This window comes from Hordeum vulgare, chromosome 5H (genome assembly GCF_904849725.1).
Source record: "Hordeum vulgare subsp. vulgare chromosome 5H, MorexV3_pseudomolecules_assembly, whole genome shotgun sequence".
In the NCBI taxonomy this organism is placed as follows: domain Eukaryota; kingdom Viridiplantae; phylum Streptophyta; class Magnoliopsida; order Poales; family Poaceae; genus Hordeum; species Hordeum vulgare.
Window position 1 is genome coordinate 497,377,755 of NC_058522.1, and position 14,603 is coordinate 497,392,357.

The 14,603-nt window shown below is 44.9% G+C and overlaps 4 protein-coding genes across 6 annotated transcripts; all 4 read left to right on the top strand.

The window, feature by feature from the left end:
- Positions 1–475: 475 nt before the first annotated feature.
- Positions 476–3,265, top strand: LOC123400031 (vacuolar protein sorting-associated protein 22 homolog 1). Its single transcript, XM_045094425.1, has 7 exons — positions 476–787; positions 880–990; positions 1,722–1,857; positions 1,945–2,099; positions 2,276–2,383; positions 2,603–2,692; positions 2,937–3,265. The coding sequence occupies exons 1-7, from the start codon at positions 737–739 to the stop codon at positions 3,042–3,044; spliced, it is 759 nt and encodes a 252-aa protein (XP_044950360.1). The 5' UTR covers positions 476–736; the 3' UTR covers positions 3,045–3,265.
- Positions 3,266–3,551: 286 nt separating this feature from the next.
- Positions 3,552–6,743, top strand: LOC123400032. The gene is made up of 2 exons (XM_045094426.1): positions 3,552–4,887; positions 6,329–6,743. Exon 1 carries the CDS (start codon positions 3,724–3,726, stop codon positions 4,831–4,833), a length of 1,110 nt encoding a protein of 369 aa, XP_044950361.1. The 5' UTR covers positions 3,552–3,723; the 3' UTR covers positions 4,834–4,887; positions 6,329–6,743.
- Positions 6,744–6,932: 189 nt separating this feature from the next.
- Positions 6,933–8,883, top strand: LOC123400033. Its single transcript, XM_045094427.1, has 3 exons — positions 6,933–7,322; positions 8,155–8,518; positions 8,608–8,883. The coding sequence occupies exons 1-3, from the start codon at positions 6,987–6,989 to the stop codon at positions 8,787–8,789; spliced, it is 882 nt and encodes a 293-aa protein (XP_044950362.1). The 5' UTR covers positions 6,933–6,986; the 3' UTR covers positions 8,790–8,883.
- Positions 8,884–8,981: 98 nt separating this feature from the next.
- LOC123400034 (protein TILLER ANGLE CONTROL 1-like) lies at positions 8,982–14,247 on the top strand. Of its 3 annotated transcripts, XM_045094428.1 has the most exons (6): positions 8,982–9,761; positions 9,838–11,609; positions 11,778–11,844; positions 11,938–12,551; positions 12,836–12,955; positions 13,896–14,247. In XM_045094428.1, the coding sequence occupies exons 2-5, from the start codon at positions 11,598–11,600 to the stop codon at positions 12,923–12,925; spliced, it is 783 nt and encodes a 260-aa protein (XP_044950363.1). In that variant the 5' UTR covers positions 8,982–9,761; positions 9,838–11,597; the 3' UTR covers positions 12,926–12,955; positions 13,896–14,247. The 3 variants fall into 3 exon arrangements, with proteins under 3 accessions (XP_044950363.1, XP_044950364.1, XP_044950365.1); XM_045094429.1 differs by having other exon boundaries at positions 12,836–14,247; XM_045094430.1 differs by lacking the exon at positions 8,982–9,761 and having other exon boundaries at positions 9,793–11,609; positions 12,836–14,247.
- The last annotated feature ends 356 nt before the right edge of the window (positions 14,248–14,603 follow it).

Genomic DNA, 14,603 nt, shown 5'->3' on the forward strand with positions numbered 1-14,603 from the left:
ATTGTCCGTGCTTGCAAATTTGTTCATGTTTTTTTTAAATTGTTCTTGGTTTCAAAATTTGTTTTCAAAATGCAAAAAAATGTTTGTGCTTTAAAAATTTCGCTCTTTCAAATTTGTTTGGGGGTTTTGAAAATTGTTCTCCTTTTCAAATTTTTGTTCTCAAGAATCAAAAAATGTTCGTACTTTAAAAAATTGTTCACGCTTCCAAATTTGGTCACGATTTTCTAAAATTGTTATTCAAATTCTAAAAATGTTTTTTCTTCAAATACAAAAGAAAAGGAAAAAGGAAATAAAAAACGAACAAAAAAGAAAATAAACAGAGCAGGAAAAAAGAAACAGAAAAATGAGAAACAAATCTGGGCGGGCCCAGTCGGGGCGCCCCATGTGCGGCGCAGGGCTGCCTGCCGCAGTGAGCAGCAGGTAGGAGCTCCCATCGCCGGAGGCCGAGCCTCACTAACCCAGCTCATCTTTTTCTTAAAAAACAAAAAACTTAAGCCAGCCCATCCTTCGTTGACCCCTCGCCGTCGGCACGCCACCGCTCATCGCAGCTCGCCCCTCCACCGCCAAGTCACCTACCCTTCCGTCGTCCTCGTCGGCCTCACTGCACGCCCCTGCCTCTCCCACCCCACCCCGCGCTCAGGATCTAGCACCATCCGACCTCCCACCTCCCATAGGCGCGCCGCCTCCGGGACACCGGGCGGTAGGGCGCGAGCCGCGCGGCAGGAGGAGGAGGAGCATGAGGAGGCGGCCGGGGATCGCCGGCTTGCAGAACGCGGCGGCGACTCGCGTACGTGCAAATTCTTCTACTTGTTGGCCTAGATGGCGCGCGGGTTTCCATCCTTTGGATCCTGAGATGCAACTGTGTTTGGGAACTTCCAGGACAAATTCCGTCTGGTCGGGGAGAATGTGGCCAAGGTCAGGACGGATGTCATGCAGGAGCAGCTCGCGACATTCAGGTCGCAGCTCGAAGAATTCGCTCGCAAGCATAAGGTAATTCATTGCTTGCTGTAGTTGAGGGGAATTGAAGTGGAGGGGACAGATTGCCCACGGTAGTTCCACTGAATCGACATGATACGGACTATTTTTCTGATCTACCTATCGATCTCCCTATCTTCCTCACTTGTTTGTACACTCCTAAAATAAGTGTCACTGATTTAGTACAAAGTTGGTAGTACAAGGTTGTACTAAATCAACAACACTTATTTTGGGAAGGAGGGAGTATCTGATATCTGTTGGATTCCAATAATCACAATTGGAATGACTATTTTGGGCAAAACTGAAAGCAGTCTAGTTACTGCTTTATATGAATTGAAGTTGTCAATCAAACTTCGAAGGGGAGCCTAACTAGCTTTGAAGTGCATGACCCTGCATGTACTCAAAACTGAGCAAACATAATTTGCTGTTGCGATTTTTGCGTGCGTGCGTGCGTGTGTGTGCAGAGTTATTCATATATACTCCGGTCTGACTAATATGCCACTGCTGGGAAATATGTCATATAGAACTTCATTTCGTATCAGCAAGTATCAATTAGGTTTCAATTGATTGCTGTTTTTTGTAATAACTGATAGTTCTAGATTTCACTCTTCTCATGGCATAATTCCAGTGTGGTGGTATTTACATTTTTATCCCCATGTGCCAGAAGAGATGACAATAAATTTCTAATGGCAAAGCATATTTCAGTTGCCTCTGCTAATGCCATGTACACAATTGTGCTAGTGCAGAGTGACATCCGTAAAAATTCGGTATTTAGACAGCAGTTTCATGAAATGTGTGCAAAAGTTGGAGTAGATCCACTGGCATCTAATAAAGGAGTTTGGGCAGAGCTCCTAGGGATTGGTGACTTCTACTATGAATTGGGTTGGTATTCTTTGCTGTTCTTTGTTTCTTGTAAGTTTCTCTTATACCTTTTTATGCTCTGCTTAACATCCATCTCTGTCATGGCAGGTGTTCAGATCGTTGACATATGCATAGCGACCAGATCGCATAATGGTGGTCTTATTGACTTGCTAGAACTCCGCAAGCTTCTCTGCCAGAAAAGAAAAACTGATCTTGGGTCATTATCGTCAGATGACTGTTTACGTGCTATAAGTAAGCTCAAGGTCAGTCTTGCAAGCTTATATTGTCGAATAACATGTTTGAGAACTTTAGAATTGGTGCTTCACATCATTTTAGAGTTTGCACTATAATTAGTGAATAATCCTTGCTCAGTACAGTGTTATTTGATGTCCTTTTATAGCTTTCTGGCTCTTGTAATCCTTCAATTGTGAACTTGCAGGTCCTTGGTAGTGGTTTTGAAGTATTTTCTGTTGGGAAGAAAAAGCTTGTGCGATCGGTTCCTACTGAGTTAAATAAAGACCATAATGGGATACTTGAACTAGCTCAGGTTTGTGTTTTTTGACACAATGTTACAATACAATCATATCAATTCGTATATGTTCCCTTACAGTACATTGGAAAACTCTTTTGCCAAGCTTAGTTCAGTTAGGCACTAGACAAGCAAGGCATAGGTTGATAGAACCTATCAAACTGAGAACAAGCATAAACTGGTGTAACCTATACCATAATACCATATTACTCTAGTTGTAACATCATTCACATGCAGGCTAAAGGCTATGTCACCGTAGAACAAGTTGAGAAGGAGTTCTCATGGTCAACTGGCCGTGCAATTGATGCCCTTGAAACCTTGCTAAAGGTAAACACCGCCTCTGGATTTCCTCTTTATGATAGCAATCTATATGGTTCATTCCCACGCCAAAAGGAAAGAAAATCAGCTTTGTTTTTTAGAACGCAAGTTATGTTGGAACACCCTGGACCGAGACCTACACTGCGATTTTCTGGAGCCATGTGCATGCCCAGATTAAAATTATCTGTAAATTTCTTTGTCGCGTGTATAACATCGGCGACTTCTAACCCATGAAACTCTCTTGGGCGACCAGGAGGGACTTGCTATGATCGACGACGGACACAGGGATGGCAAGCGTAGATACTGGTTCCCGTGTGTCACCCTCAGCTCCGATGCCTCCGTTTCTGAAGCAAAGTCATGATGTACCTGTACTGTTGTATTTTCTTTTCCCCTTGTCTTCATGAGAGCTGGAACCACCTGTGCTACTGGAGCAGTTATATTTTTGGCTCACTAGTACTTCCTGTGTAAGAAGTAGGGAAACAACATTACCCGGAGTACCTGCAAATGTAAATTGTGTGCCATTCTTGCTTCAGAATTCTGTTGTGTTTTTCAGTTAAAGTTGTGGATGCTGGTTGATTTTCACTTTTTCAGTAAAAGTAAGTCACTGTATTTTTTCTTGAGAAAATCTAATTAAAAAAACTGTCCTTTTCTTTTCTTTTTTGAGAGCTTGAGAATCATGTTCTTTTTACTCCCTCTGTACCATAATAATTACTCCCTCCGTTCCTAAATATAATTTCACTAGAAGACTACATACGGATGTATATAGACATACTTTGGAATGCACATTCATTCATTTTACTACGTATGTAGTCACTTAATAAAATCTCTAAAAAGACTTATATTTAGGAACGGAGGGAGTAGTACATAGGGAGTAGAAAGCTTGGGAATGACAGGGGCCATGCCGCCATGGGCTGCGAGCCCACCACAGCCCATGATAACTGGATGGTGCGAGAGACGGGGGAGAGTCTTCGCCATTTCCTCCTACAGCTACCGGTCAGCTTAGACAGGAAAAAAAAAACTAAAAAAAGGAGAGGAGAGAAATGGCGACGGAGAAGCGTCGGCGTCACCACGCACCGCCGGCGACTGCGGACGGCGCCTCCTCTTCGTCGACCGCCGCGGCCTCCGTCCACACGCCGTCCCCTCCGCCAGACCTCCTCCCGGACATCGCCCGTCGCCTCACCTCCCTGGAGGACTTCTTCTCCCTCCGCGCCTCCTGCCGCGACTACCGCGCCCTCCTCCCGGTGTCCCGCCCCCACCTCGCCTCCCAGGCCCCGCTCCTCCTCGTCTCCCTCTTCCCCTCCTTCGCCGAGGCGCTCTTCCATCCCCGCCTCCGCCGCCTCCACCGCTTCCGCCTCCCCTGGGGCCACCACGTGCCCTCCTCCCGCCTCACCCTCCTCTACGCCCACGGCTTCCTCGTCACCGTCACCACCGCGGCCGCCCAGTACCCGCCGAGGCTCCTCCTCCTCCACCTCTTCACCGGCGACCAGCAGCGCCTCCCCAGGGTCCCCACCCCCTTCTCCCGTGCCATCCTCTCTGCCGACCTCCTCGTCGTGCTCTTCCTGCCCGGCAGGTCCACCGTCCAGCACTGCCGCCCTGGGGATGCGCTCTGGCGTGTGGCCACCGCCGATGCGCCCCACGTGTTCGACGATTTGATCTTCGTTGACGGCACCCTCTACGCCCTGGTTGGCCTCCGTCTTGCCACGCTGGAGCTGTCCGAAACTTCGCTGGAGTTGTCATTCCTTGGAGGAGAGTATGATGAGGAGAACAGGCCGGTGGGGGAGCGGTTCATGCTCGGGGAGTGCGACGGCGAGGTGTTGCTCATCGGCGAGGAGCAGGCAGAGACGGTTGTGTACCGTGTTTTCCGGTGGGTGCCTGGGGAGGGAAAGTGGGTGATGATAACAAGCTTGGGTGGGCGAACATTGTTTCTTGGGTTCCATGGATTCGCGGCTTGCATGGGCCCAGATTTCCCTGAGATCCGAGGTGATTGCATATATGCAGCTGGGCGACGCTTGGGCGAATGGTGCGAGTATTCCTTGGTTAATGGAACTTGTGATGTCTGCTATGCTGAATATGCGGGCGCACCACCTCTGAACAGCGATTCACCTCTCAGACCCCCAGTTTGGGTCTTCCCCAGCTTGATGCCTGCCTGAGAAAGGTTACCCAAATCATTGAAGAACAGTGATGCTGACATGAAGTAAGAAAAGGTAAATTTGATCCCTGGGCTTGCTGTTGCTAAAATTTACCATGTCAATTCTGTATAATAGACAATTCATGAAGATCTTTTATGTGCCAGTTAACTGTTATCTTGGTTGAGGTAGTGACACACTTGTTGAACTTGATCATAGGAACTAATAATACCTGGGTAAATGCAGGAAATATTTATTTAGGTATTATGCAATTCGTCGCAATCTCTCTGAACCCTGAAGCTTATTTACCCTCTTTCTTGCCGTACTGATTTGAGATTGCTGCAATAGTGAGTAAGGTCAGGTATCATATGGAAGAATTGTGCCAACACCTTTTGTCAAATTCCCAAATATCCCAGGAATTCAGATCAGATGCTTGTACGTTTCCTAGTAGTGTATGGTTAAGAGTCTTCATAACATATGAATGTATCACCTGTGTAGACATATGTACAATGGGGAATATTTCAGAGTTGGAGGCAATGTTGAGATAAATTTGTACTCCCTCCTTTCTTAAATATAAGTCTTTTTAGAGATTTCACTAGGAGACTACATACGAAGCAAAATGAGTGATCTACACTCTAAAGTATGTCTATATACATCCGTATGTAGTCTCCTAGCGGAACCTCTAAAAAGACTTATATTTAGGAACGGAGGGAGTATCATCTTAGAGGAGTTTAGTCATGGATGTTGGCCGGCTTCTGTTTCTAGATTAAACCAGTGGCCCTCTGAACTTGTTTGTATCTTAATTAATAATGCGTGTAATGCTGCAAATCCTGTAGAATTGTTACAGTTGGTTCTATGGTAGCAAGAAGACCAATAATAACCAACATCGAAACATAAGTGTGTTCTATTCTTATATGAGCTGTACTCTTAATACTAGGAGATGTCTTCCTGCTAAAAACAATTAGACTTAGATTACACTCAACTTTTAAACCCATTTAAGAGTGAAACTATCATAGAAAAGTCACAGTTGAACAGGTTCAAATTTGGTTACATGATTACCTCCCCTCAAAGTCACGTTGGTGAGATAAAAGAGGAATCCAAACAATTCCTAATTTATTTACATGGTTCCTGCAGATATGTACCAGAAACTTATGTTTGTGCAAACTTGTGTGACATTTCAGACAATCACTTGTTGAGGTCTGGATACATGTTCATAATGTGAAATAGAAGCAGTCCTTTGACTTAGGTTATTCAAAAATCAGAATCCGATACGCTTCAACTATGCTCCCTAATCATAACATTTAGGTCCGAGAATGATCATATACTTATTCGAGCTACTTGGACTGAGATGTGTTATTTGTATTTGCAACAACATACTTTATGTCTGCTTAATCGGAAAATGCCCGCAGAACAATTATACTCCTACCAAGTAGCACGCTGGGTGGGGTGCAAATCGACTGAAACTTGTTCTGCGTCGTAAATTCTGTAAGCTAAACCCTCTGCATCGTTTGATTTTCAGGCCGTTGACCCTAACCAGCTGCGTGCAAATGGATTGGTTGCTGCTGAATGCAAACCATGTATGGGGCTACTGAAGGTCTTCCCGGATGCTGATAAACCTGGCCTTATTCTCAGTTGTCGGTCTTTCCTTGTGTTTCCTTGTTTAAAGTTCGTGTTTTACCTTGCTGTTGACATCTGGTGCTATAGAGCAACAAACAGCAGAGTATCAAAGAGAAGCATGGTAACACACCTGGACCTTCCCTGCAAATTCCAGTGACAATTCATATATGTCGTTCACATGTTGTATGTCTCCTGTCAAAGTTATGCCACGAGGACATGTATCTTTTTCTGATTCTTGTGGGAATTTCGAGCCGTTTCTATCGAAATCTCAACGGTCCAAACGGGGCTGCATAATGCAACTGCAGTGCCTACACTAATGTTGGAGTACTTATATTGCTGCATTTTCATGTTTTCTTTTGAATTAAAACATTCTTCCATGTTTTATTTTTATTTGTTTTTAAAATAAAACGTTCTTCCAGAGGCACTCTGTCTGGGTTTGTGTGGGTCCCACGTGCAGTGAGCGCCAGGCGGTGAGTGGAACAACTCGTCGCCGTCCTCTTCCAATCCAAACCGCAGCAGAGCAGAGCACGCGGCAGCCGAGAAACGCACACCACGGCACGATGCCACACGCCGCGCTCCTCCGCCCGCTCATCCCGCCCCCTCTCGTCCCCGCGAGGCCGCTCACCGCGCGATGCCGCCGCGTCCGTGGGAGATGCGCTCCCGGCCAGGGCGCGGGCGAGGGCGCCTCCGGCGCGGAGTGGCTGAGCTCGGCGGTCGGGGAGAAGGTGGACGAGCTGCTGCGGCGCGAGGAGAACCGGGCGCTGCTGGACGGGGTCGAGGCCGCCGAGCGCCGCGTGGAGCTCGCGCGCGCCAAGCTCGCGGACATCGAGCGCCAGGAGGCAGCCGCCCGCCTCGCCACCGAGGAGGTCCGCCGCCTCGAGAGGCGCCGGGACGAGGTACGCGACAGCATACGCCGCGGCTGCACGTAACCTGTTCGACGCTTTGCCTGCTCAGTGATTCTCCCGCGTTGCGTGGGTCAGTCGTAGGAGGGCGATCATACGCGAGCGGCCAGTGGGCGGTACGTAGCACGGACCGCCACCGTCACCCTCAGTGCGCCGCTGCTTATTTCTGGCGCGATTCTACGCTACTGTGGATATGGACATATGGTAGTACCGCTGCCTACCATGTCGCTACGACGTTCGGTGACCGCCGCTCTTGTGTTTGAGCTAATGTGGCGCCGACTAACTTGAGGGGCGATGAATGATGCTCTTTAATTGGCCAAACAATAGAAACACTCAGACTCAGTAGGTGCATGTGGTTCGTCAAGGTAATGCCCGCAGAGCGGCGGGACTGCGATAGACAGGCTAGATGCAGGGAATGCGAGATTTACTTCTTGAGCTTCATGTGCTCGCAGACGAGAGAATTGTTATTTGTGGAACTTGTTAAGTACTGATGGGTATCATATTGGCTTCTACCAGTAGACTTTTCCACCCTTTTGGGGTTCAAGGCTTCAAGACGCCCTGTTGTTTGTTTGGTAAACTGAGATAATGAGATGGTTCCACTTCTTCTACAAACATAAAGTACTAGTGGCATGTGCCTTTGTTCATGTGGTCCCGTGATGATGAAGCAAATTGATTATTGGTTGTGATACCAACTTTATATGATCGTACAGTTCTGTAATCATCGAAATACCTTTCCTTCAATAGTCATAGGAAGACATCAGTTTTTTCTAGCTTGATGCATTTCTTCATAATATATATGTTTATAATGTTGCATTACTTAAACAAGATTGCAGAGTCCCAGCGGGAATTGCTACAGGCAAGAGAAATGATTGATGAAGCACAGCGTACCTTGACTTCTAGCCTTGAGGATCGAAGCTTTTGGAACACGTCAGGTGGAGAAGATATCGATAAAGATAGTGAGAGACTTGAATCTGTAAAAGCTGCAGCAATTTCCTCTATAATCGGTGTTCTGGCTAGTTTGCCCATATCTTCCTATGAAGTCCACAGTTTGCCCCAACTGTTTTTTCGATCATCGGTTGTTCTCATAAGTTGTGCATTGTTTGGAGTCACATTCCGGTATGCTGTTAGAAGAGATCTGGATAATATCCAGCTTAAAACCGGAGCTGCTGCCGCATTCGCTGTTGTTAGAGGTAAAACTAGACGATGCCATTGCTAAAAACTTCTCAGCAAATATTCGTTTGCACGATTATTTTCTTCACTGAAACTGAATTGTTTGCAGGTCTTGCTTTGCTGGAATCTGGGAGGACTTTCGAGCTGAGCACCGATGCCTTAATGCCACTTGCTCTTGATGGTGCAGTTAGTGTGGTTGGGAGCATTTTTATATTTCTGTCTTCTGCTATTGCACTGGACTATTGTTTTAAGATGGGATTTTTGAGTCCATTCCCTGCAAGGAAACAATAGGTTCTGTGAATAATCTAGAATATCAACACATATATCTGTTACTACGTTGATCATATGTAATATTGCTGATTTCTTAGATTCATGATGGCAAATATTTCCCTGTGCAATCACCGTTTCCTCAAGTTTATCAAGTAATGCTTCTGTTTATTAGCTGGACCTTGTCTTGTTTCCTCAAATCTTATATGAAACAGATAATTCAGAGCTCCGTTGTGTGCTTGAATTTTATTTCGTTTGTATATGTTCATCATGTACCATTGACTGGTCCAGAATGCAATTATTTGTTTCTGTTTCTTCCATATCATTGATCTTCGTCCCCAGCGGAATATTTGATTTTTTCTTGAATTAAATGCTTTCAATACCCTGTTTCACACCAGCCTTCTGTGAAACGTTGCACAACCTGGTATTCCATTTCTCAGTTCAAAAAAGAAAAAGAAAAACTGACATGTCCATGTATCAATCTTCATCCTTGCGCGGTGGGAATTCCCTACTCCTTACGATCGTCCAATGTTCTTAAATTCTGATGCAGAAGCAACATTGTGTGATATCTTTCTTATTAATGCTCTCTGTGCAGTACTTGTTTACTACTGTTATTCCATCCGTTTCTTGATTGCTGTTGAGCAACTAGCTGCTGAACTGTGCTGAAATTTGATACAGTATTATTCTGGTATTTCATAAAGCGCCAAGCCGATGGAACTGGGGGACATGTTATTGCATTACAAATATGGGCCCGTGTGAAGTTGCCACTGTAGAAAGATGGATGTAGAACGGGCATTTCTGCTCTTGTGAGATTTGGCTACATGTACCTGGGGCTCTCTTCATCCATCAAGGATTGTGGACGCAGCCTGGAACTGTTGAAAGTTGGAGCTTGCTGGCATTGCGAAGAAGACATGTAGGTCTCAGCTCCATGCTGAATGGTGGTGGTGGTGGGGGATTGTGCAGGGAAAGTGCCTTATGAACCGTCATACGGACAAGGTTATCTTCTCGTGTTCTATTGTATTATTATTTTGATAATTACTTGATCAACGTGGTATTATTTTGCACGTCGCAGCCTGGAACTGTTGAAAGTTGGAGCTTGCTGGCATTGCGAAGAAGATATGTAGGTCTCAGCTCCATGCTGAATGGTGGTGGTGGTGGGGGATTGTGCAGGGAAAGCGCCTTCTGAACCGTCATATGGACAAGGTTATCTTCTCGTGTTCTATTGTATTATTATTTTGATAATTACATCATCAATGTGGTATTATTTTGCACGTATGGTTAAAGTTGACCAGTTTTGGAGCAAACAGCCACACATGGTCTGTCATGAGAACATCTTTCGATACATTGTATGTGGTAAGCTAATTAGAGATGAGAGAACAAATGTAAGCCATATGTTTACTTCTTACTATTGTATATTGATTTTTTTCAAACCGGATCCTTGAAATTTTCTAACCTGTTTCAGCAGAAATTTTTCCCAATATCTTGCACATATTTTTCTTCATTTGTTTCAATATGAAGAATGCAAAATCAAACATCCCAGTTCATAGAACATAATTGCCTTGCCATAATTTCCTTGTGAAAATTGATATAGATCACGCAAGAAATTGTAGCAAAGAAAATAAAATAAAACAGTATTGACATATAAAAATGTGGATATCAGCAACCTGCAACCGTACCATTACTTTTAAAAAGGAAGCAGAATACTGGGACCTGTGACCGAACTTCTGCCCACAAGTTATATGTATCTGCCAGCCATTAGCTGCCGATGTAGTTTTAAACTGGGACTCACTACTTGTCTATGCACTCTAATGCCATAGTAAGTTATTATTCATGATTGCCAACTTCCAGGCTTTCTGCCTGTTAGCAGTCGTGCTTGGGCGATAACTGCCCATTGTATGGCTACTGCGTTATGAACAATTAGCGTAACAATTTACAACCACACCATACATCAAAACCCAAGTGAAAGCATCTGCATCTTACTGTTAAATACTCCCTCTGTAACAAAATGTAGGACGTTTTTTTGTACCGAACTACACCAAAAAACGTCTTATAGTTCGTTACAGATGGAGTAATAGGCTTAGCTTTGCAAGTTGCAAGAATCTTGAAAATATGAACAAAGTAAAGTGTATGAAGATGGAAACATCTCTTTGAAAGTTAGGATGATGAACATATCTGTACAGATGTCAAGCATCTAACTAACTACTCCCTCCCTCCCAAAATTCTTGTCTTAGATTTGTCTAGATATGAATGTATCTAAACACGTTTTAGTATTTAGATACATTCATTTCTAGACAAACCTAAGAAAAGAATTTTGGGACGGAGGGAGTAATAGATTTTAATTTAATCCATACTCTGTCACGTGCTTAATCTGGACTTTGTAAGTTGTTAAAGAATAAAGACTATACTGGTCTTGCCCTGTCTGTGAGGAAAGCGCACCTACTCAGTCCATTCTATGACCCTGAGGTGAGATTGCATGATACCAGGAACCAATTAGGTATGATATGATCGATTCTGTCAATAGGACCCCAGTATGCACATGCATTGTTCCACAGTTTGGTGGTTGGATTATCTCTGAATCATCCACCACCTGTTGTGATTAGTGGGACTGACCTTTGCTTACTATGAGAGTGCCACAGGTGTCCATATCTACCTCAGTGAAAGAATTTACTTCACTTGAGTCAGGCCAAGCCAGTTGCGGCCAAAAGTCCATTCTTTTGTCTCCTGGACCATTCAATTATGAGACTAGTCTGCTTATATAAAACCAGGCCTTGCATTTGAGGATCTGAGCTACTGTCTGGCTTTCACCTCTGACTTCAGATTGGCTCTAGAGAGATGGCCCTAAAGGTATACAGTTAACTCGTGCTGACACACCATTTGTCGGTGTATAGTGTATGCTGCAAAGTACAGGCCTTTGCAGTTTCTGCTCTCTTAAGCTGTGTGTAAGATTCAAGTCCCTGGTCTTGGATTTAGTGATGCTGCTAATGATTCTACGTCTTCTTATGGCATCGCCAGGTGTTCAGTTGGCTGAATCGGAAGATGCATTCTAATGCTGAGTACTGCACCATCGATGAAAATAAGGGTAAGCATGTCATGACCCAGGATACCCCCCTTTTATCTGATCACGCATTTCTTTGTTCTTATTTATGTCATCAACTTTTTTTTAATGAAACAGCCACGGAGAAGGAAGACTCTGTGTGCGAGAGTGTGGCTGAGCAAGATACTGAAGCCCTGCTCCTCCGTGATGTGCTTCTTAATGGAATACTTGCGATTGGCACACTTGGCCACAACGTGAACTCCCTTTGCCCTGATGCCTGCCATGAACAAGATGAGTTCATCGTCATGGATAGAGAAAAGGTGGAAGAAGAGGAGTACGAAGAGGAGAAGTGTGGGGACAAAGAAGACGCATTGGCTACAGCACCAAGTGAACCAGAACCTGCTGTTGAACCTGCCAAGATGCATTCATCGTCGATGAAAGAATACAACTTCACATGTTCTTTAAAGGAAGAAATCCTGATGTGTGAAGTTGAAGTGGAGGATGTTGCTCAAATCCAGGAACGGCCACTTCTGATGGTAGAGAAGGTGGAAAAAGTGAGAACTACACTTGCTGATCTATTTGCAGCCGAAGCATTCTCACCAAGTGATACAGAGGAGAAGAGTTACGAGAAGACTGCCATTATTGCTGGGGCATCCACTTCAAAACCTGCATTGTGCATGGAAAAGACGCATAAAAAGAAGACAATAAAGCCAATGCCAGATCCGCTAAAGGCTACGAGAAAATTAAGTCGAGTATGGCCTTCTTCGTCCCTATCTTTTATATGTTGCAACTATGCTCATTTTATGGAAACATGGCCATTAGTTCTTCTGCAAATTCATGTTAGCTTGTGGTGTTACACTGTCTGTTACTTACCTAGAAGTGGTTCAAATTCACCACATTACTCCATGGACACGACAGTGTTTTATATATTGTTCATGTTTTTTAAAAGTAAGTTTTATACAGCTTAGCTCTTGATAACAAACAGTCACTAACCTGTCGTCATCTGATGGTATTGGTCATCTGTGGGAATAAGTAGGCCGTGAAGAAGATGCTGGGGAAGAAGATCCACCCAGAGCAGCTCAATGGACGTAGTAATGCAGAGGAACCTCCCCTGCTTGGTGCCTAGGCTCGGTAACAAGTTTGTTTTCTCTATCCGGTAATCTACTACCTGGAATTTATTTCATCTGACCTTTGAATTATATATCAATGATGTACCCTTCTCAAGGGTCATCAAATCGACATGCATGGTGTATTGTGGATGGCTGTTTACCATTTCAAGGTTTCTTAAGATTTTCTTCCTTGGATCCCAGTATTTATAATAAAATTATGCTATTTCTGTGGCAGTTTTAGTGTAGAATGGGTCCCCTTGGTCAAGTATAGATTTGTTTATGGGCCCGACGACTAGCCATGGCATACGAATCGCATTTGAAATTGATAAACTGTGCGTTGTTTAGACTTACCCATGTCAACACATTGGGATAAGAAAATTATTGACAAAAAAATTCCTTGATGAACTGATGGTTGTTTTAAGCAGAAAGAATGATGGTAGGTTTGAGTGTCATTCAAATGTTATTGGTCAGAAAGATGATTTCTGTTGCTCCCATAGGAGCAGAGTACTTCCATCATTCTGTGATCTCCAAATCCAATCATGTAAGATCCTCTGTTACGAAGAGCGACACGAGTCGATACTCCTGGAGTACTAACCAAGGCATGGGGTAGTACTAAACTACTACTGTGATACTAGTAACAGAGGTGTTGCCTCCTTTGGGCCATGCCGCCAAGCTTTCTTGAGCACATGGTGCTGCCCAGTAGCGTGCCGCAGACCAGCACGCAGCGGCGAGCCTGCAACACGACGACGAGCACGCGCTGAAAACCGCTAGCAGACAGAGAACTAAAACAGTGGGTGGGGGGCAGCCGGCTATGGGCTGAAACTACGATGTACAGAGCATGCAACCGTAGCGGACCTCTTGGCCATACGATACGTGAACATCTCTGTGGTCTCTGCTCTTTTATCGCCTTGTATCGTGATATAGTTGAAGCTGTACAGATTTGATTGTGCGCAGACAGCAACTGAGATTTGCCCTTTTGCTTTGCAGGATCATGTTATGTTACATTCCATGGGATCCCCCACAGTGCTCTGGAGGTCCGGATTCCTTTGCTGGAGAGAAGGATCCAACCACACCGTACTACGTTGGTCGACAATGTTTCAGTGCCTGATCCGCTGCCTGTTCGCCCGCCAGTGACGAGGAATAGCCTGCTGCCTAAATATATCTACTACTATCTCTACCTGTCTATTGTTGATTACATGTTGATTCGCGTGTGAGGCTTAGCTACAGTTGGCGTGTCCTGCCCTGTCTTGCCCTGTAAGATCGATCGATGTTCCCCGTGCTGTCCCGTCGTCGTCGTCGTCCCCGTGCGTCGGTATCAATAAACCCTCCGATTTATACACTCGATCACGTCGCGTGCATGGTACCGTCCAGTCAACACTGTCTGTTCGTTCATCTTTATCTTCGCATGGATCATGTCATTGTTTATAGTGCAAGCGACCCAACAGAACCAGGCCGAAAACTGCCAAAACGGCAGCGGCATGGCCGCATGGCAGACGACGGTGGTGATCGCCTCGTAACTGCAAGCGGGAGGCCACGCGCCCGTGAATCACCGTCTTGTTGGAATGTATGGGCTTTGGCAAGCAATGCTACACGCGCAGACATGGACAGTTTTTTATTTTTAACCTATAGGGCTAAGAAAATTCAAAATTGACCTTGCTTTAAAAAATATTCTTAACCTAACTTCTTTTCATGACG

Excerpts from the sequence above, each read along its gene's own strand:
- LOC123400031 (XM_045094425.1), top strand. The coding sequence starts at position 737 with ATGAGGAGGCGGCCGGGGATCGCCGGCTTGCAGAACGCGGCGGCGACT. Across the intron at positions 788-879 it reads AGAACGCGGCGGCGACTCGC|GACAAATTCCGTCTGGTCGG; the intron begins GTACGTGCAAAT and ends GGGAACTTCCAG. Across the intron at positions 2,100-2,275 it reads GTGCTATAAGTAAGCTCAAG|GTCCTTGGTAGTGGTTTTGA; the intron begins GTCAGTCTTGCA and ends GTGAACTTGCAG.
- LOC123400032 (XM_045094426.1), top strand. The coding sequence starts at position 3,724 with ATGGCGACGGAGAAGCGTCGGCGTCACCACGCACCGCCGGCGACTGCG.
- LOC123400033 (XM_045094427.1), top strand. The coding sequence starts at position 6,987 with ATGCCACACGCCGCGCTCCTCCGCCCGCTCATCCCGCCCCCTCTCGTC. Across the intron at positions 7,323-8,154 it reads TCGAGAGGCGCCGGGACGAG|ATTGCAGAGTCCCAGCGGGA; the intron begins GTACGCGACAGC and ends TACTTAAACAAG. Across the intron at positions 8,519-8,607 it reads CGCATTCGCTGTTGTTAGAG|GTCTTGCTTTGCTGGAATCT; the intron begins GTAAAACTAGAC and ends AATTGTTTGCAG.
- LOC123400034 (XM_045094429.1), top strand. Across the intron at positions 11,845-11,937 it reads CACCATCGATGAAAATAAGG|CCACGGAGAAGGAAGACTCT; the intron begins GTAAGCATGTCA and ends TTAATGAAACAG. Across the intron at positions 12,552-12,835 it reads CTACGAGAAAATTAAGTCGA|GCCGTGAAGAAGATGCTGGG; the intron begins GTATGGCCTTCT and ends GGGAATAAGTAG.